General features: G+C 39.9%; 1 protein-coding gene across 1 annotated transcript in view; it reads right to left on the bottom strand.

Moving 5' to 3' along the window:
* Positions 1 to 22,660, bottom strand: part of PARD3B (par-3 family cell polarity regulator beta) — a 907,609-nt gene that overhangs the window by 84,403 nt on the left and 800,546 nt on the right. Inside the window, exon 21 of the mRNA XM_070421939.1 lies at positions 16,161 to 16,296. Coding sequence (XP_070278040.1) covers positions 16,161 to 16,296 — 136 coding nt within the window. The remainder of the gene's footprint in view (positions 1 to 16,160; positions 16,297 to 22,660) is intronic.

Below are 22,660 nucleotides of genomic sequence, written 5' to 3'. Positions count from 1 at the left end.
TTAGACACTGAAGGTAATCCTCAGAGACAGGAAACGTACCCCATAAAGGATATGAAGCGTGTGCTCTCCCTCCCAGGAGCACGCCTGTGTCTTTCCCTTCCCCCTTTCCTTCCCCCACAGGCATGCATCTCTCAAACTGCAGCCAGAAGCAATGGGCAGTGGCAGCTCATCCCAGGCTAACCCCCTGACCCTCTCCCCCGAGCCTCCTGTTTCTGACTTCCCATTGAGCCAGTGCAGGCCAGGCTAGGATCATTTCCCCACCTTGTCTCTCTTCTGTTCCTTCTTCTATCCTAGGCCCTTCCTTTTTCACCACCCCCAGCTTTCGTAAATGTCCTCAAAAAAGAAAAAAAAAGGAATATGAAAAGAGAGACTACACATACTTCCTTACAAACATGATTGGACCTAAAATACGACCGGTTAAAAGCGTGAGGGAAGTTGTGATAACATATGATCCTATTGCTTTGTTTCCTTCACATGGAAGGAACTTGGTAGAGATTATGTCATTTTTGAATTTGATAGAGAAGATGAGATAAAGAACGTTTTCCTAAAGTCAGTATGATTAAAGTTTCTAAATAAAATAATCAAAGAAAATATAGCCCTTGGGTAAAAGTAGCAAACAGAAAAACGTGTACAGAAGAGAAAGCCTACAGCACAAGGACAAGAAGAATAATGCCAGTTTTGATAACAGATATAAATGAGTTAGACATTTCTTTGGAAGAAAAAGCCTCCGAATGAATCAAATGTCATAATTCAACCTTTTATAAGAGATAGACCGAAAAAATGATGCTGAAAGGCCTCAGAACAAAAAAGAGCAGATGGGGACTTTAATCTAATGTTTATCTGCCTGTGACAGCTCAAGATGATAAATAAACAATGTAATTTATAATTTTATCAACTGTGGGACATACATTTATCATGCTTAAACATGTGTGAAATGGTGATGGCTCCTAATATAAAAGTTTGCATTGAATGTGATAATCTCTTTTTTTTGTTCTTGTCATGGAAATTTGTTAATGAATTTATTGTGTGCATAACAACTATGTTGACTTATATTTCAGAAAATACAGGATGTTATACACTACAACACAAGTAGCACAGACAGAGACTTCCATCTGTTTTGCCCTCTGCTATATCCCCAGACCTTTAATAGTGCTTGGAATACAAAAGGCACCCAATAAATCTATACTATATTAGTTTTAATTTAACTTATTTAAATCTTTAAATGACATAAATTATATATTTTATGTAAACTTTTAATAAATGCCAAAATTGCAGAAGTTACTATCCTTGCATTAAAATTGTATATTAATAATAAAATTTTAAGTAGACTACATTCTTAATAATTAAAATCATGATCATATGCTAGGAAGTCATTTGTGGTCACAGAAGTAAAATCTTTAATTTCAGAATACCAAGAAAAAATAAGAACATTAAGATACCAACACTTCTGGAAGTATATCAAACTGAAATCACAAGCACACTAATTGATTACAATTATACTGTGATTAAATAGGTTTAAAAAGTAACTGAAACAAATAATCTAAATAATGAATTAAATAAACAAAATAATTTTAAAAGTTTGCTTTATTGCTTCTTAAGGAAAGAGAAATAAGTTAATGCAGTAAAAATAAATATATCAGAATAGAAAAACAGAATTATTAAATATATTAATAAACTAGAGGCCTAGTGTACGAAATTCGTGTGTGTGGGGGGGTGGAGGGTCTCTCAGCCCGGCCTGCACCCTCTTGCAATCCAGGACTGCTGGCTCCTAACCACTGGCCTGCCTGCCTGCCTGATCGCCCCTGACTGCTTGCCTGCCTCCCTGATCCCCCCAACTGCCCGCCTGCCTGTCACCCCTAACTGCTCGCCTGCCTGTCACCCCTAACTGCCTCTGCCTACCTGCCACTCGCCTGCCTGATTGCCCCTAACCGACTCTGTCTCGGCCCTTGCCATGGTGGCTTTGTCCAGAAGGATGTCCGGAATGATGTCCGGAAGGTCGTTCGGCTGACTGGCCTAATTAGCATATTACGCTTTTATTATTATAGATGGTAAAACACAAAATATATGAAAGACTGAAAATCTCAATGTATTACGTAATTTTATAGAAAAAGATAGCAAATTCCCAAAATTCATTAAAGGAGGAACCTCTTCTTTTCCAAAGATCTCTATCTATTGGAAAAGTTGAAAAAGATGTCAAAAAATTTCTAAAAAAAAAAAAAAAAAAAAAAAGGCATCAGGTTAGATGGTTTTATGGATGAGTTATTTCAAATCTTGACACAGAGAGAATTTTTAGACAAGAGAAATTGTTACAAAGCATAGAAGTAGGTGAAAAGCTACTCCAATCATTTTACAAAGGTGATAAAGCCCTTCTCTGTAAAACTGCTGAGTTAAAAAGGAAAGTTTAGTAATCAATTGCACTTACAGATGAAATAGCAGCAATCCATGCCCAGCTCTATCTTAATAGAAAAACAGGTAGTATGGGAGTAGGTTTATTTTTTCAGAACTGCAAGGGCTATTCAGTATTAGGAACTCTATTAATATAAATCATCACATTAATAGACAAATAAGAAAAATATGGTCATCTTGATAGTTGTTTAAATGCCATTTGAAAAAACTAATAAAAAACCTCTGGTTTGTTTACACAAAAATAGAAGCTTCTTTTTCTCTGAAGTATCATAAAGTTAAGAGAGTACAGATAAAGTTGGAAAAATCTGACTGAGGTTAACTATTTCTTCTATATAAAAATACTTATCACTCAGGAGAGGAAAAGGCAGGCATTGCAATTCAAAAAATGGAAAATTCATAAAAAGAAAACATAGACATAACCAATAAAAACAAAATGCTCAATAGCTGTAATTTAATGAATATATAATAATTTACATTTGCTATCAATTTGGGAAAAACTAAGAAAAATAAAAAACATTCAGTTTTAATAGGGCTGATAAGAAACCTGTATTAAACAACCATTAATATTAGTTGAATGTATTAATGAATATGATTATCATTAGTATAAACTTATCAACTTTACTCAAAGCTAGTTGGATAATTTATATTAATTTAGTTTTTTCATATCCTTATATTAAATAGTATATTGATTTTGATGAAGAAGTAATAACATAAGAGTGCAAAGATTTATTTATAATGCTAATTATTACATCACTTATGATAACAATGATGAAAATAACTTGAGCATCTAACAATGATAAAGTGATTAATCAATTATTAAATATCATTTCTAGAAAATACTGTGCATTAAATTCACATTTTCAAAATTATTTTGTGGCATGAGAAATGCTCACAATAAAAGAGAAAGTAGAAAAAGTAGCTTAAGTAACAGCATATTCAGTAGGATCCCAATTTAATTACTATATGTGACATGCATGTATGTGCATATGTTTATAGAAGAGAAAATATTTCAAAACATAAATAGTGTTCATTTCTTGTGTGGTCAGATAATAGATGATTTAAATTTTTGTTTTAATATATTTACCAATTACCTAAAATTTTTTATAGTGACCATGTATTACATTTATAAAAAAATGTTAACTATAAAGGGAAAAAATAGTAATTTCAGGAAAACAAGAAAAGCTAGTGTATGTCAACTATATCTACCTGATCTTTAAAACACTGCTGGCTATATAATTGTAACCTCTTTTAATCTGTTTATTTAATGGATACATAAACCAATGCCTGCTAAGCTAAAATTTATTAAAATATGTGTGAGTTGTATATGTATCTATCTTTATATATCAACTAGAGGCCTGATGCACAAAATTTCTTGCAAGAGTAGGCCTTCCTTCCCACGGCTGCCAGCAGCGGCTTTCCTCTGGCACCCAAAACCCAGGCTTCCCTCCGGCTGCCAGCAGGCACCCAGGACCCATGCTTCCCTCGCAGCCCTGGCTTCGTTCAGAAGGACAAGTGGTCTAATTAGCATATTACACTTTTATTATTATAGATGTACTAGAGGTCTGGTGCACAAAATTTGTGCGGGGGTGGGGTAGGTGGGGGGGTGTCCCAGAGCCTGGCCTGCACCCTCTCCAATCCAGTACCCCTCGGGATCGGGCCTAAACCGGCAGGCAGACATCCCTCTCACAATCCGGGACTGCTGGCTCCTAACTGCTCTCCTGCCTGCCTGATCACCTCCAATCCCTCTGCCTGCCTGCCTTATCGCTCCTAACTGCTCCACTGCCTGCCTGATCACCCCTAACTACCTCTGCCTCCACCATCACAGCTTTGTCCGGAAGGACATCCAGAATGATGTCTGGAAGGTCCTTTGGTCTAATTAGCATATTATGCTTTTATTAGTATAGATAGGTAGATCTCTACTGATACATGGATATAATCAAGAAAAGCACACTCTGTGCCAGTCATTATGTGTTGCAGATCAGATGTGTTCAACAACGTTCATTCATAAAAGTTTGGAGCTGCCAGAAACAAATGCCATGTGAGTTCTTATAAATGAAAAGGTACATCAATCAGATATAAAACTTAAAGTCTAAATCTTCCTTCAACCTTTTAAAATCTGAACCCACAGGAAGAAATGTAGTTCACATATACATCACGTGTGTGTGTGTGTGTGTGTGTGCGCGCGCATGCATGGGGTATGAAACAAAAACTTTACCACCTAATGCTCATATTTACTACTTGTCATTCTATTCTATTCTGTTCTATTCTATTCTATTCTATCCTATCCTATCCTATCCTATCCTATCCTATTCTAAATCTTTAAAAATGTCCATTGTGACCAACTAATTGCTTTTATGACCATCTAATAAGTTGTGACACACAGATAGAAAAAGTAACCTCTAGGGCAGATCTCAGTCAGTAACTGGGACAGACGTGATGCATAAATGTTCATAACCTCAAAATGAGAGCTTGAGCCTAAAGAAAAGTATCATCACAAAACATATGTGAGAAGTCACCTTCTATTTGCTTAAAAATGACAAAGGGCAATTGGAGTAGCAGCTGCCCTACATGCAGACAGAAGGAAAGGCTGAGCCCACGGGGGAAACTTTACAGGGATGAAAGCAAACCTTGCTCATTAATTCTTGGCTAGTCTCTCTTTCCTAAGTATTCGCTTATCATTTTTTTCTGTACAATTATTTCTAAATATCTCATTACATTTTAAATCATGTTTCCTGTCTGCCTGTCCCACCAGATATGAACTCCTTATTCACTTTTGAATTCTCAGAGTCAAATAACTTTCTGGTACAAAGTTGCCACCACGCAAGGTCTAAGGAATTAATTAATAAATGAATAGAACATATGCTTTGAAATTTTGTTCTTCAATCCTGGGGCCAAAGTGACACAACATAAATGAAAATGGGTTTATTCTTCTTCTTAATTGATGATAGGACATTAACAGGTCTTCTTCTTACTAAAGAGATAAAAATCCTCAAGAAAGTTAGGAAAGTTGTAAGAGCTTCTAATTGGGAAGGTATTCAAACTTCTGATAAATTAATGAATCAATGAAGTGGAAATACTGAATGCTTGAAACAAAGTGTCAGTTTTTCCCCTATTTATTTGCCATTTTTTAATTCCCCCTTCATCGTGTATTTAAGGATTAGATTTTTAAAAACACTTACATATATACATCTCTTATGTAGAGAAAGGAGAAACTTATCCACTTTCTCAAATTGTAAAATTGTAAAATAGCTCCAGAACCACGCGGAAACCACAAACTCATAAGTTCCGTAGCATTTTTTCCCAATCACCAATGTAAGTACAATGGTAACAGATTTCTTCCTGCCATCACTCACATTAATTGGGAGACCATGATCCCCTCTCCTGGAATGTGAGTCTCTGATTCCTGTAAAACCACATACACACAGAGCACACCGCTGCTGAAGGGCTGCCTGGCCATTTAAACCCAGGAAATGACCAGAGAGGGAACTGCATGGAAAACAGGAAACCCAGTCCATAGGAAGGAAAGGTAGCTGACATATATGAAAATTATAATTAAACTAGACTTGCTATTCCCAAACAATCTGGGACTCCTGACAATTGTGATGATGTAAAAATAAATCTGAAAAATGGAGGTATCTCCACAGGGTTTGGGTACCATTATCATAGAGTCAGCTGAAAGGTTCATTAGAGAAAAGATACCAGATCGAGACAGGGAATGTCTTTCTCATACAGCATTTCTTACTGTTTCTCTAAAGGAGTAACTACAAAACATTAGTATCTACACACACACACACACACACACACACACACACACACCCCACAATGAGGTTTTCCTTCTTATTGGTGTTGATGGAATTGTTGATGAATACTCATGTATAAATTGTCAAGTATTCTGCAACTGAATAAACCAACAAAGGAATGAATGATTGCAGACCATCTATTTCCCTCACGTGCTGATTGGCTTGGCCATCGAGGGAATGGAGCTGTGTCTGAGAATAGGCTGCATGAAAGATGACATAGAACGAGCTAAACCATTTGAAGAAAGCTTCATAAAGATAAAGCCGGAGAACTCCATTTCTTTCTGAAAGTCTTATCTTGAAAACAGAAGAGAAACAACTTCTCAATTGTTTATAATAACCATGTTATACCCTTTCTTCTTAGATCATTTATTTGAATAAATGGAAACTTTTCCTGTCAGCAGAGCTGCAATTAGTGGCATTACCTTTTGCACTTTCTCATAAACGCTCTGAAAATTAGCACTGTGATTTCAAGGTTCAGAACAAAACACAGAGAAATTAATGAGATTCATAGGAGGGCCGTACAGTCACATACTCTAGTATGTGTCATTACAATTATATTCAAGCATGGTGATTCTTCTTGTGGAGAATGGCAATGCCGGGCCCGCCATAGTGAGGATGATTACCTTAGAGCAGTGGTTCTCAACCTTCTGGCCCTTTAAATACAATTCCTCATGTTGTGACCCAACCATAAAATTATTTTCGTTGCTACTTCATAACTGTAATGTTGCTACTGTTATGAATCGTAATGTAAATATCTGATATGCAGGATGGTCTTAGGTGACCCCTGTGAAAGGGTTGGTCGACTGCCAAAGGGGTCGCGACCCACAGGTTGAGAACCGCTGCCTTAGAGTTTTCTTTGATTCGAGTATTCTTCCTGTTTCAGAGGAGAGCTTTCTGTGTGTTTTCTTTTTCCCATCATAACACCAGGCTAGTTACTAGTTAACAAGACACAATAGATGGTAAATTTCAGAATGACTGAGTCAAACATTTCCTTCAACTGAAAGAACAAGATGGCACTTGTGGTGACCTGATTGGCTGTAGCTCGGGAGGCTGTGGAAGTTTGTTCTGAGCTAGGGAATCGGAACACAAATATGGCTCACATAGAGTTATTTTTTTTATTTTTATTGATTTCGGAGAGGAAGGGAGAAGGAAAGAGAGATAGAAACACCAATGATGAGAATCATTGATCGGCTGCCTCCTGCATGCCCCCTTCTGGGGATCGAGTCTGCAATCCTGGCATGTGCCCTGACCTGGAATTGAACCATGACCTCCTGGTTCTTAGGTGGATGCTCAGCCACTCAGCCACATTGGCTGGGCTCACATAGAGTTTTAATTGTCCTCCTGGTTTGGTGTCACGCATGTTATAAATGCCAGGTAAGTGGATTTTCATATCTTCTACTGTAAACATTCTCATTTAAAAAATTTAGTGCCTAAAGTTGATTTCAGGACTTTTGAGCTCCGCAAAAATAAAACATCGCCAACTGATTTTAAACAGCATTGAGAACAGTTTAGGGAATCTGGAATTCATAGGAGTCTCGGCTATGGTTTTTCCTATGTTCCATAAAATGGTCATTTCTCCCATTGCAGTTGAAGAAAAGAATGTGATTATTGTAGAAGTTGTAGCTTTGGGGTTTCATGATCCAACACAAACGGCTGTGGTTTGGGGGAAGTTAACCGATTCTAAACTCGACATCCTGAGCTGGCATTAATTGCTCATTAGAAGCAGAAAGGGTTCTCTTCTTACTCCAGTGTAAGTACAGCACAGGGTCTTTTGACATATTATGGAAAAATAATGTGGTTCTGAACCTCTGCTTTCTGCCTTTTGGTATTTCGGTTTGGGTTTCAGCCATGGATAGGCTAACTTATTTGATTAGAGCATAAAAAGAATGATTTCATTTAGGCTTTTACAGAGAACTGGTGAAATGATACCAAAATCTGGTTTTGGTTCAATACTATTAGGTTAAAAAACAAAGAGGGATAATTAAAGAGGAGCTTGGCAGAGGAAGAAAACAGTTTTTATGGTGTTTGCAAATGAATAATCAGAGATTCCCCCTCAACCTTCTCATGTAAAAGAAAGTCTGGAACCTTGCTGCCACAGCGTCCTCCTTCCTGTCCATTTCCACCAGGAGTCAGCACCGATGAGAAAACCAGCTTTGCTAACAACTGTGTGAGGGCAGTGCAAAGTCCTAGAGACTCAGTTTTCTTATCTGTACATAGGATTACAGCTCCAACCCCCTCCTGGGATTGTTGTCTGGATTAATTGCGATAAGGTATTGACAGCAGCACTGAGTAAATAGTTTTACTATGCATCTGGTTGTAGCATAATTTATGGAGTAAATAATTTACAAATATTTTCTTTGCATTTCCCTCTCATTTTAAGACCTTAACTAGACCCTGGGATTTCTTTGCTTTAGGGCTTTTGCAGAGCTGAAAGGAGAAGTTTCTAACTTTCTTCTGGTCTCTGGTCTTTGATTTTAGCATAAGATCATGAAAAAGATTAGTGTGCCCCCAGTGTCAGGGATGGAAGGCGTGCCCTTCTGAAGGAAAAGTTGTGTGTGGGAGAGAGGGAACTAGAAACTGACCTTTTGACCAAAGGACTTTGTCAAAAGGGCCTGACAACCAGCCTGCCAGTCACTACCCGAGGGACTGTGGCCACCTCAGTGGTCACCAGAGTGAACCGGCCCGGAAGGCCTCCCAAACGCTTCGTGTGTTGTACCATGTCCCAGGACATTGTAATTAAGCTCCGATGATGACTAAGATAGAATGGTGTGCTGGCTAATGGAATGTACTATTCCTAAACACCTCAGTGTGAGTACTACTTACACTCCTCACGCTTACTGAACACATGCTACATGTCAGACACTATTCAAAGTGCTTTCCATGTAGTAATCACTTAACTGTCACAATGCTATTGTACAAATGTGAAAGGAGACCAAGAGATCAAATGAATCGCCCAACGTTCCAGTTCGCAAGCAGTGTGGCCTGGATGTGAATGCGGGCAGTTTGGCCTCAGGGTCCGCGCTCACACATTGCATTTCCCATACCTGCCATATTATCATAGGTCAAGGTCAGGCCAGCTGTGGGCTTAGAAAGGCCCATGGGAAGCCAGGAGAGGTTCAGAGTAGCTACCTCAGGGCAGAGTTTCCGACAGCACTGACTGAGGCGTCCTGGTCCATGGTAGTTGTACTGGCCACGGGCCACAGAGGACAGACTTAGAAACAACAGGCTTCCTTGAGGGGGTGTGAGGACCCGTTTGCAGGAGAAATCAGTGCCGCTCGTAGGATCAGATCGCTGGCCAGCCTGTCAGACTGGGAGGTCTGGGGACCTGGGCTCAGTGTGTAACAGAGAGGCGCTGGAGAAACTTCAGGGTGTGGAGTGGCAACAAGACATCAGGAATATGACCTAACGGCCACGGGCCTTTCCTCTGCTTCACAAGGGGACAGTTCCAGGGGGAGACTCCATTAGCTCCTCTCCTGCTCCCTTCTCATAGACTTGCCCTAAGTGCCCAATTTGGCACTTAATCAGGTTAATCAAGTGTATTCTTTAAACAGAGAAGTCTCTCAGGGAGTGTTAAGGACCTTTATGGGTCAGAGAGAAGGGTGACTGTGGTGAAGGATGGAGCAGAGAGGTAATGTTGGACTCCCAAGCACTTTGGGGAAAGCGGGGGCCTTAAGAAGTGTGCCAGGATGGGGAGATAGGGGTGTTTAAAGGTCAGGACACCTGGCGAGACACTCCTAAGGACTGGTAGATAGGAAGAGGCTAGAGAATATTTTAAAAGTGTATCAAGGAAAGAAGTAAAAAGGGCATTTCCTTCTCCTCCTCTGGGCTCAGCTGTCTCCCTGTTCCTGCTCCTCGGCTATGTACTATGATTAGCGCAAGGTTATTGGATTTTAAGGGGCTTTTGTAAGCTGGTCTGGGACCCTACAATCAATAATTTTTTTCCTTTGGGAAACCATTCCCAGTTCCAAATTGGCAATTTCTAAATGGGTTTCTGAAACACAGTTTATGTCTATGCTGGGGATTGCCTATAAACATGTTGCCTCCCTTCAAAATGATTTACGCTGTTTGAAAGCTAGAATTTTGCTCACATGATCGTCTCCTATATAGCTAATACGTCAACATGTTCCTATGAAATCCACATTGGAATATAAATGAACTAAAACGACCAACCAAACAATGTCTTCAATTTATTTTTGTCCTCTTCTTACCTCAAATATTCAGTATTTCCTGTAATCTCAGTAAGTCCCAACTCTCTAAATGGCACTGAATATTCTACCAACACCAAGCTCCATCAAACCTCAAAACCCACTTAGTTTATGGACACAGTGGTGTGTTTTTTCCCCTGTCTCAGAACCTCTTCCGCTCCTCAGTTCAGCTATTTGAGGAAATCAGGGGTAGCAAAAGTCTACTGATGGAGGACCACACTGGGAGGAACTGTTTATGGAGCTCAAGAGGGCTCATCCACAGAGAAGGGGGTGGTTATTTCAAGGCGGGAGCCAAACAGCAGCAGTTTCTAGATGCATACATTTGATGACTCCAATTCTTTACTTCATTCCATACTTGAAAGATTTTAATAATAAAATAGTATTTTTAATGGAGATATAATTTACATATAGCAATCCATTAGTTTTAGGTGTCTAACATGAATTTGATATATGTATATGTATAAAAGGCTAAGCAACTGTCCGACTGTCTGACCGGCCAGTAGGTATGATGCACACTGACCACCAGGGGGCAGATGCTCCATACAGGAGCTGCCAAGCTGCAGTGACTTGGCAGCGGTGGTTCTCTGGTGACACACCCCTGAACCAGAGAGGAGGGAACCAGATTCCAGGGTGCGTCACCCGAGAACCACCCTCTCGCAATCCAGGATCCCTCAGGGGATGTCGGAGACCTGGTTTCGGCCCGATCCCTGCAGGCTAGGCCGAGGGACCCCACCTGCCGGAGGGACCCCACTCACTTCGCAGATACCCTTTGAGCCATGGTGCTGGCCCAGGTGTGGCTGGCCGGGGAGGGACCTTGGGAGGTTGGCTCCAGAGCATGCCCGACCCATCTTGCCCAGTCCCACCCTGCTGGTCACCTTCTAATTAATTTCCTTTCAATGTGTACAAATCTGTGCACTGGGGCACTAGTATAGAATATGATCTTGTCACTAAAAATAATCCAAGGGGATATAGGTAGAGCAATTCTACCCAAAGACTGAGAATCACTTTGAGTCCTTTCAAAAAATTCTACTGCCTTCTTCTGGAGCAAATTCCCAGCCCTGGGGCGAATCAAACTTTAACTTGCCTATCTAAATAAGTAGCCAAAGGCCTGGTAACTTCTCATGAACAACTCAGTGAAGCCAGGTGGGTTCCTGGGATAGCTCAAAGCCCCCAGACCAGGAGACAATACTTCTTTTTCTTTTTATCAAGGCAACGAATAAATGTGTTCTTTCAGATGATAAACAGGAAAATACCTGAAGGGAAAGGGCTTCTCAATGTTGTGTTGGCCCACTGACATGAGGAGCACATTTCTCTTATTTCTCATTGTTAGAAAACAACGTTCTGATGGTTTTTATCCTTGTGTGGCTAGTACACATTCCATCCTAGATCCCTTCCTCAAGATGGTTAGCATGACCTCAGCATCCTGTTCTCCCTTTCTTCCGGCTGCAGAATTCACCGGATGCTTCTTTTGGCATCCAGACAGCTGCCAAGTATGTTCCTAGACCATCTTCATAACAAGGTGAACAAATCTTACAGAATGTTTTCATTTACTCACCCAACCATCACCTTCCTGAATCAATCCCCTTTGCCAGGAAGATAAATCACCATGTCTTTTAAGACAGTGGAAAGTAGCATACCTCCTTCCCATCCATGTATCTACAAACCCCTTCTTTAGATAAACATTCTCTTAATTTAGTCAGAGTTAAAAAAAAAAAAAAAGCTGGGAGGAGGTATGATACATTCCATGCAGCTCTTTAAAAAAAAAGTAATAAAGGTACTAATATTTTTAGAAAACTCTAGAGCCATCTCATTTCTGAAATTACGTACAGGATATTCATGTTGCTATTAAATAAGCAGATAATCTTTATCTGCTAATAAAAAAGAAACATCACAAAAAAATAAAACACAGCAGTTTACTGCCAGAGGACTGTGACAGTCTTAACAAGTTTTCAGGAAAATAAAATACCAGCAGATAACAGGTATTATGTTTTCTTTTGGCAAATTTTAACACTTCACAGCTAGCATATCTTGCTTACTTAATTGGACCTATACAAACTCACCAGGCCTTTTCACTCGCAGCCATTGAAATGCTCCCAATTTGCTCTTTACAGCTTTTCAGAGCCTACATGGGAAAACAGCTCCACAACAGACTGGCTGAAAAGATTTTTAAGGTCTCATGTCCATATTTACAGATCTTGCAATCTGTGTGTATTCATTGATTTTAACACAAATAAAGGGAATAAATCAGGAGCTCCTTTGGGGGAAAAAAAACCCACACCACACTGAATATGAGAGAAAAAGAACAAAGTATGTCTGCTGAGGCCACTCTCAGATGGTCTCTAGAGCCTTCCTTGCTGCAACCCTGCCCCAACAGAGTGCACTGCTATTTCTCCAAGCTCATGTGGAAGCTAGTACCTCTCTATCAGTGCATTCCTCAGCTAGATTATTGTCCGTGTCCTGTTTGGGCTTAGATGGGTATATTCATGACTGGATTGTGAGCTTCTCCAAGGTAGAGGTAGTATTATATTCCTGTTACCAGCACTTGGCCTACACTAAGTCTGAGTACATATTTGTTAAAATTGAGTGGGAGACACAGATAAAAAAGGAGGAAAATAGAAGGATGCCAGAGCAAGGGAGAATCTGAGAGAACAGTGGGAGAAGTCTTCAGCTTTGGGCCAGTGGGCAAGTGTGATAATGGAGAGAACAACCAAGAAGATGGCCAGGAAAGATCCAGAAAGTTCCAGGCCAGCCAAAGAAAGACTGTTAGTCTCATGGACAAAAATATATTTTCTTTTAAAAAATAATCATAGGTCTTAATCAAGTGATTGCTTTCATCATTTTGGCTTAAAGACTTTTCTGAGCACACTCACATTTTTTTCAGGCCTATTTTAAAATTAGTTTCAATGTAGTTATTAGGTAACTTATCTTCCTAATTTCCTTCTTGACAGTTCAGAAGTTCCCCAGTATCATGTGATTGGGAATATTTGTTAGGCCTCTCAATGGGACTTGGGGGGTTCTGAGCCCATGAAAGTGTTTTCTGATGACAAGTCCATGGGATGATCTTGTTAGAGAAGCCGAACTAACTTGGTGCTTACTGAATCGACTGGAATTAATGCTATAATTTTAGAATTGTGGGTCAGAAATCTTGAGGTCAACCCAGAGAAGCACCTGGGCCCCACCCCTCCCCTGAGTGGACTGTGGATCAGATTTTAACAAGTGATGCTGAAGACCAGCACGATTCAGGAGCCACAGTCTCATTCATAAAAGCTGCCTTGTTGGGTCTGGCGGACTAATAGGAATGAAATGCTAACTTTCTAAACTTGCTTTCCTAGATCTCTCCAAAAGTAGCAAGACAACAGTGCGATTTCTCAGGCCTATGCTGGACAAAAGATACTAGTGTTTTTCCTTGGCTTGGGGAGAGAACAGGAAAGGACGCTGAGATGCTAATCCCTGGTTTGGAGTATCTCAGGCAATGACAAAGAGCTCTCGTGTTTTATGACACAGCATTTACCAAGCATCCCTTTGGGAAGCCCTTGCTCCCAATTGTCTGGGAAGCATAAAATCAGGCACTTTTTGGCAACACTCAACACATCTGAGCATGGGAAACACAAATTAAAATAGAGATACTTCTTTACTCACTAGCTTGTGTTTCTACTTACACTTTTACTTGGCATAAAAATAGAATCATTAAGGTAGGAAAGACCTAAGTGTGTAGATATCTAAATTAGGTTTGGTGAAGGTCAGAGAACACTTTAAGTCTCATGCAGGTTAAGTATTTTCATCCCTTCAGTTTCTAATGAAGAGATAAAATAAAATCAGGTAAAAAAAGCAGGACTGCTTACTCTAAAATTACTTGTGTTCTGTTGCTCATAGTGGTTTTGAGATGGAGGACTTTTCAATGCATTGGGCATGGTGTTCCCTTTTGGTTTTGGGGAAACTACTTCCCTTTATTTCATTGCTTGCTTGTTTGATTGAGGGAGCAGAACTTCTCATCAAAGTCAGTAAGTCGACCTCAATTAAGTTAGAAATAATGAACGGTTCTCTCCATTGTTATTCTGGAGAATTGTTTTCTTCTGCTACTGAGAATATCAGTGACCAGTTGCCTCATCACTGCTAATGTCATTCTGTTTAATTCAAATGTCTGTAATCAAGCCAATAAGTAGCTGTTTGTTTTGACCTATAGCCACAAAATGCCTATCTCTGGAAGAGGTGGGAGCCATTTGGTAGAAGGTTGCCAATCTTTACTATGCCTTTCTGATGAGTGTTTTTAAAGTCTATCGCACGTGGAAGAACCTACTGGTGCTGGGAGTTTTATATGCTCTGCACAACAGTGCTGAATGCTCTGACAGGCTCTTAAACAGCAGTGGGAACGTGCTGAGGGCCGCACACAGGAAGCCACAGCACTGAAGTGAACACCAGAGGCAATCAGCTCAGTCACCAGACTCTGCTCTTCCAACCCTGACCTTGTGAGCATAAATAGGAGTGTGAACATCAGAACACTTTTCAAAAACAGGTTTGCCCTTCAAAAGAGCTGGTGTCTTTAGTGGCCACCAGGAATAAGAGAGTTCTTTATATGGTTCTCAAGAAAGCTCTAAGAACTGTAGCAGAAGGCAGTGGTCATCAAAGAGGGTGAGTGAGAGCTGACTCACGAAGAGGCCGTCACTATTACCACACACAGCTCTGCTCCAGCAATGATGGCAACAATGAGCGCTAATGTTTATTGAACACCAAAACCCAGTCTCTGGCACTATTTTAAGTATGTGACATATACCTTTTAAAAAATTTGATTTTTAGAGAGAGATGAAGGGAGAGGGAGAGAGCAAGAGAGAGAAAAACATCAATGTGAGAGTGAAACATTGAATGGCTGCCTCCTGCATGCCAATACCGGGGATTGAGGCCCCAACCTGGGCATGTGCCCTGATTGGGAATTGAGTCGAATCGGTGCACTGGATCATGCCCAACCAACTGAGTCACACTGGCCAGGGCAACATGTACTTTTAATCAAACTCTAAGCACCCTCCTCTTAGGCATTTTTGTGGATGCTCAAGAGTCAAATGTATTTTGTAAGTACAGCTTTGCCTTCTTGAAAATGATAGGAGAATGAATCACTATCCTGAAAATAACAAACACAAAGTTTACCTCTCTAGAGGTCAAAATATTCTTTTCTGTTCCCAAATGCTGAAGGATTGGTAAAGAGAATCCTCTAATACAAAAATTGCCCTTGCCTCAAATAAAATGATCTTGGAGTCTGGTAAGATCAGCAAAATCTGAATTGTTCAGGTGTGATGTACAAACAATTGATATCTCTGAAGACAACCCTTCTGAAATGTACTCTAATACCCATTTTTCAAAGGCTTAATGACTTATGTTGCATGTTCCATTGATGTTTGCCCAGATGTCTGAGACCCAAGATGGAGGGCAAAGATCAGGGTGCAGTAGATGATGACAAAGATTCCTTGTCCCCTTTAAAACAGCAAACATCTGCTTCCCTCCAAGTTGGTATACAAGTCCAACAGGGAGTAAATATGAGAGCAATTAAAATGAACTACTGTGCATTAGTGTGGTTTGATTTATGTGAACAATTTCTGTGGGAGAGGGTCTGGTGGACTAATAGGAATGGAATGGCTGTGGTTGGGGTAACCCAAATATAACAATATATTTAGATCATCCTTGGCCATGTTCTTCTGCTCTAAACTATCTCAGTAAAGATACTAGTAAATTCAATAATTGGAGTTAGGCATGGGCTTACCCAGTGAAGGTCATAATCAGATGGCCTTGCTCTTCCTTCGTCGTCCTCATATAATGTGAAACCTTCCCTCCGAGCCTGATAATACTCCTTCCGCAACTTCTGGATGCGATCAGCACCTCCACTCATGGGATAGCCACTACAGAACACAAACAAACACAGTCACACAGTGCATGTCACCCTGGAAACTCACTTTTTGATCTTCTGGTTAAAGAAGTTGACATCTGCATTTGGAAGATTCAATAATGTCAGTCAAATATGCTAGGAAAACTGTGAAATCAGTAATAACAATGAACAAAAACCAGTCCTGACATGCATACCTTTAGCTTCAAGGGTCAGAACATCTGACTTGAGCTTAGTAAATGCCTTTTGAGTGAGAAGGTAAGAAAAGGTCCTGACCTTTAGAGCAATTAAAAGAGCCATCACATTTTTCTTATAGTCACACCCACAACTTGGTTACATTTTCATGTGGGTATCTCATTTTCTCAACTAACTATTGCCTATTTGAGACCAGTTGCTTGACCTGAAGATTGGATGTGACACAGAGTTGGCATGTGCCAGTTCAATTCAATGAGACTCATGCATTTTTAGAGTGTGAGCGGGTGAGGTACATGTACATGTCAATGTGTAAGCCATGCCAAAAAGTAAAAAAGAAAAAGAGAAAGTGGGTGATAGTAGAACATATCCACTTGTTTAATAGTCCAAGGTTCTCTCTACCACTTCTTCCTCTCAGGAATTATAGATTCTCCAGTGACCCATCCACTAAACCCCAAACTGGTCAGCCAGTGGCTCCATTTTAGCTAGTATTTGTCTCCCTCATTTCAATGGAACCAACATCATGAGATACAATTCAGGGCTAGGAAACAAGAAAGGAATGATAGGCAGAACTCACAGTTGTTCAACTTCTTTGGTTCATCTGAGGTATAACTGAGAGCCCTATTGTGTCAGACCTTAAGTTAAGATCTGGGAAAGTAAAAATGGACAATTCACAGTCCTTGTCTGCAAAAAGCTCACAGTCTGGGAGTTAGGGGACAGATAGTGATAAAGACTACAACCCACTGTGACAGGTGCTATAACAGAGTCTGCACAGTGAGGAAGCAGACTGCTTAGTAAACTTAGACAAGGTACTCAACAGTTGGGGGAGATGAGGAAATTCTGGACAGAGGAAGGGCAGTGTAAAGGACAGAAATGAGAAAGCATCTTGCTTTGGGGAATGCAAGTAAGTTATTTGGGGCAAGCAGCGGTCTCAGCTTCATTTGTCCTGCCGCATGCACATATCAGGTGGCATATGCTCTCTTTCCTCACTTATTGAGGAAGCACAGTAGAAGAAAAGTGCGTGTGTTGGTGATCTGGGACATTTTGAATGTACTTTAGTGACAAAAGCATATCCCTTGCAAAATTTAGTATTTTAACTCAATTTGTAACAACAACCATAATGATACTCGTATTTCATGAGTCTGTAAGAATCACTGCTTCAGTATACAGAGCATATGGGTGGAGCAGGAAAGAGAGACAGGTGTGACTGAGAAAGATAAGTAGGGGCCCCATTGTGAAGAGCTTTACATGCCCCAAACATCCCCCAATATTACAGTTGAGTTTTAAGTTTAACTAAGATATAAAATAAGACCTCTGAAAGCAATAGAAAGAGGTCACCTACTATTTTGTTAAAACACCTAAAAATTATACTTGTAAACTATAACAAGAAAATGATGATTAAACATCTTTTGGAGGAAAAATATTCTTGCCAAACTAGATTGTAAGTTAATTAAAAGCAGGACCACGTGTTGATATCTTCCAACCTCTCTACAAAGTTAGTATCTTGTTCTAGGCTTTCTACGTACCCTATACACTGAGTAGCTGATGCCTTTGATTAAGAAAAGACAAACCTTTATAGATCACATACCTTTATATTTTTTCAATACGTATTTTAAAACTTTCAAATAATTCTGTTTCTATACCATGCTTTTCTTTTTTTTTAATATAAGTTTTTCTTGAGCACTTGAAAAAAAGTTGGAAGGCCTGATATGCTTTTCCAAACTACAGGAAGCTCTCTGGAACAGCTTGCCTCACTCCTCAGTATGAGGAGCTATGACACCCGTATCCAATGTGCAGTGTCTGCTGATTACGTGAAAGCATGAGCCGCAGTCAAACTCACCAGATAAGTTTAGTGAACACAGTGCAAACATCACATACATAATCTATTAGTTTACCCAGAGAAACTGAAGCACTGAATTCAAGCAGAAAGAAGTCATCAGTAATAAAGAAAAAAAAAAGAAACTGATTAAGGCATCATTTTAAAAAACACAAAACCCACCACTTTCCTACATTTGTGGTGGAGAAAGAAAACATACTCAGACTGTAAACTATTCTATATATCTATAAATACATAAATTTTAAAATATGGCTTCAATCAGATTTCAGTTCTCAAAGAGAGGGATTGGGGCAAGAATACAAAATCAGCTGTTTAGGATTCAGAAAATCTCTTATGGTTGACAGGAACATGACTATTTACCCAGAAAAGAAATCTGGCCTCAGAGAAAAAAAATAGGAAAAAAAACCTAGAAAGTCATGGACCATCTCAGTGCAAGACAAGCTGTCCCTTCTCCCTCCGGATATTTTAAAGAAGATATGGACATCGTACACACCTGTCATAACCTGGAACTACATCTCAACATCGTCTCTTCTTTTTCTTTTCCTCTCCAACCCCCATTCTACTGTTAGTACCTGTATCATATATTTTTTCAAGTGGGTGTTTTATATAATAAAATTAGGAACAGCAAATTTTGGGTTCATTTTTTAGCTCTTCTCTGCAGATAATATACAAAAGCTCACCATCACATCAATAAAAGTGATATACACAGCTATTGTTACCAAAGCAGTTAATTGATTCAATTTTGTGTTGAGGATGCAGAAATGTGAAAATAAATATAAAAATACCATTGTCATAATAGTAACAATAATCATAATAGTTATAATTGATAGAAACTTACATAGTAAATATATTGATATAGACTTTTATTTACTCCATTTTCTGCCCAGAGCAGACATCACTAATAAATTACAGTATTCTTTCCCAGAGACCCTAGACATGATCTTAAGATCCTTCTGAGAACTTCAGAAAGCAACTACCAATCTGCAAGAGCTGGCACTTGAGTTTATTTCCAATTCTTGTGTAACAGGTGCTGTAAATAGCTCAATATATCAAATAAAATGGAAAGGTAGGTGTTTTAAAAATTTTGTTATTGATTTCAGAGAGAAAGGGAGAGGGAGAAGGAGAGGGAGAGAGAGAGAGAGAGAGAGAGAGAGAGAGAGAAACGCCAATGATGGGAAAGAATCATTGATTGGCTGTCTCCTGCATGTCCCACACTGGGGATTGAGCCCACAACTGGGAATCAAACTGTGACCTCCTGGTTCATAGGTTGCTGCTCAACCACTGAGCCATGCCAGACGGGCAAAAGGTAGGTTTTATTGTTCTGCTCAACAGAGATGAGGAATCATGGCTAATAAATGATGACCAAGGTCTGTCTGACTTCAAAAACTAGTCTTCCCACCAATGTGTATTATCTCCAACCTGGGTCTTTTCCTTTATCTTATCTACTACTGGCCTAATGCACAGAATTTGTGCAAGAGTAGGCCCTCCGTCCCCCGGCTGCTGGCACCAGCTCCCCTCTGGCAACTGGGACCCAGGCTTCTCTCTGGCCGCCAACAGGTGCCCAGGACCCATGCTTCCCTCGTAGCCCCGGCTTCGTCCGGAAGGTCGTCCAGAAGTACATCTGGTCTAAAGAGCATATTATGCTTTTATTATTATAGATATATTAGAGACTGGGTCCACAAGCCACATACTAACCCAGAATGAAAGTTAACCCTAGCCTTAAGAACTTACTTTCTGAGGACTCCTACTTTCCTTCCTTTATTCCATGTTATCTGTTTATTTTTCTGGCTTTATGGGACTTAGCAGTAGTGATTCTAGGAAATATTTTGCCTAATAGCTTCAGAAGTGATGTCAGATTATGATGGAACTCAAATACTCTTGCAACCATATAACATCAGGTTATAACCCCATCTCCACGCTGCTAGATAGAAAATTTGCCTTTCTGTATTAATTGTTCACTGGATAAAGTTAGCCATTTTATAAAAAAGAAAGGTTCATATTATAGCTTTATTTCTATGAAGGTGATCAGGCCACTCCTATACTTTCAATGTGCTGAAATTTTATGTAAAATGAATTTAAACAGTGTAACAAAACAGATTTAAATTGTAGTGATTTCTTATAAATTATACTGGCTATACCAGTATCTTTAAAGGCAGACATGTAGCCAGGCTGGTGTTGCTCAGTGGTTGAGTTTTGAGCAATGAAACAGGAGGTTATGGTTGGATTCCCAGTCAGGGCACATGCCCGGGTTACTGGCTCGATCCCCAGGGTGGGGCATGCAGGAGGCAACTGATCAGTGATTCTCTTTCATCACTGATGTTTCTATCCCTCTTTCTCTCTTTTCCTCTCTGAAATCAATAAAAATATTAGCCATATCTTTTTCTTCATAGCCACCTAGAGCTGTGGTCGGCAAACTGCAGCTCGCAAGCCACATGTGGCTCTTTGGCCCCTTAAGTGTGGCTCTTCCTAAGCCTTAGGAGTGCCCTAATTAAGTTAATAACAATGTACCTACCTATATAGTTTAAATTTAAAGAATTTGGCTCTTAAAAGAAATTTCGATCATTGCTCTGTTGACTAATGAGTTTGCCGACCACTGACCTAGAGTAATATGTGCCCATATGCAATGAATATCACAGTGAGGCATCATCTGCTCCTTCAAAATCTAATCTCATTCTTCCCAGTTCATAATGAACTCAATTGAAGTTCACTTTAAGATGAGTGTTCATTTGGGCTTGCCAAAGTCTCCTCCCATTACTGCTGCAGGCTGGAAAAGGGAAAGCAATATTTATTAAGTTCCTGTAACGCCCTAAGTTTAATACTTATGGTTTACATACTTCATCTCACTTAATTCTCCATCAAAGTTGTGAGGATGACGCTGTTACTGACATTTCACAGGTGAGCACACGAGGCTCAGAGAAGTTGAGCAGCACGATTGCTGAGCGGTGGGCCAGGGGTTGGGTGACTGCAAACCCTGAGTCACTTCTACCAGATCATGTTGCCTCGCCAGAAAGGCACTAAAACGCAGCAGGCATTTCTAGCAGCAGACCACAGGCGCGTCCAGGCAGAGGGAACTTAGCAGAGCACATTTATAGCCCTACCTTCTGATATACTTTTATCTGCACAGATCTGTGCCATAAAAATAGAAGTAAAAGTAGCTAAAGCAATAGAAAGACATGCAACAAAGTCCATATTCACTCAAGAATGATGTTGGAGCAACTGCAGACAGAGAGTTCTGGATAATTAATATTACATCTCTAACAGGCTTATGTGGAAAATGGGTATAAAACTGAATGGGGTGTGAAAGAGAATCCACATGGGACAAAGATCCCACATGAAAGAGAGAGAAGTGCTGGATGGGGACCAGGACAGACTGGCAGCCAAGGCCGCTCCCGGGAAAGTTCACCCTGACTGAATAAGGGGGAGCTGATCACCGACAATGAACCACTGTTGGGCTTGGGAATTAACTTGGGGTGATTTTGTGTGTATGCCTTAGTGGGCATGTATGTAAAGACGTGCACACTAACTGTGATTAAATGGCACGTGGTTAATTCCAACGAGCCGTGCTGTTTTCAGACCTGCAGCTCTGCGTCTGCAGAGGTGTGTGCCTTTGGTGAGGACAGCCCTCATTTGCAAGTTCCAGCCTGGGGTCCAGAAAGGATATGATTAAGAAATAGTCTTTGTAAAATGGAGCCTTCACAGGAGTATTCCTCCCTGGATGTGGCAATCCTTACGAAGTCACTGAACAAAACGATGTGAATTAGATGAGTACATGCCAACAGTTATCAGAACAGGGAGTATTTGTAAGTTTGGGGTTGCATAGACTCTTTAATTTTGTATGAAGTTGCTGTAAAATGTTATTTTGAGGTTTATCACTAAATGTTTAATTATATAAATATGGTGTCAACCTTTCTGTACATAAAAGGGTGGGATTTTAAAGGTTTTCTTTAAAAGGGTTAAGCTTCTTGCAAGATATGGGGTGAAGAAAAACATTTTTGTAGCCTTTTAAGAATGCCAGGATGCCAATGTTTTCCTGTTTCTCCCCCCCACCCCCCGGGTTGTTGTTTTTTGTTTGTTTGTTTGTTTGTTTTTTGCATTCAAGGACCTAAAAATTATCATTGTTATAAACTTCAATTTTAGTAGTACCATTGTTGCCTTAGAAAACAGGGCGTTTTTTTAAAAAGTGGGAACAGACTTCTCAAAGTACCTGTGTTCTGGGTCACTAGCACTCCCGATAACACAAATGAAATATAATCTAAAATAAAATCTATATTCAACCTTATTTGACCAATTTTACTTTAAACTAGTTTCTGGAAAAGACTATTCTGTTGAAGACAGACAGTCATGGACACAA

This window comes from Myotis yumanensis, unplaced genomic scaffold (genome assembly GCF_028538775.1).
Source record: "Myotis yumanensis isolate MYYU_CA2020_CCGP unplaced genomic scaffold, mMyoYum1.0.hap1 SCAF_8, whole genome shotgun sequence".
Taxonomy (NCBI): Eukaryota; Metazoa; Chordata; class Mammalia; order Chiroptera; family Vespertilionidae; genus Myotis; species Myotis yumanensis.
Note: the sequence above shows the minus strand (reverse complement) of the source record. Positions and strands in the feature narration are given on the sequence as shown.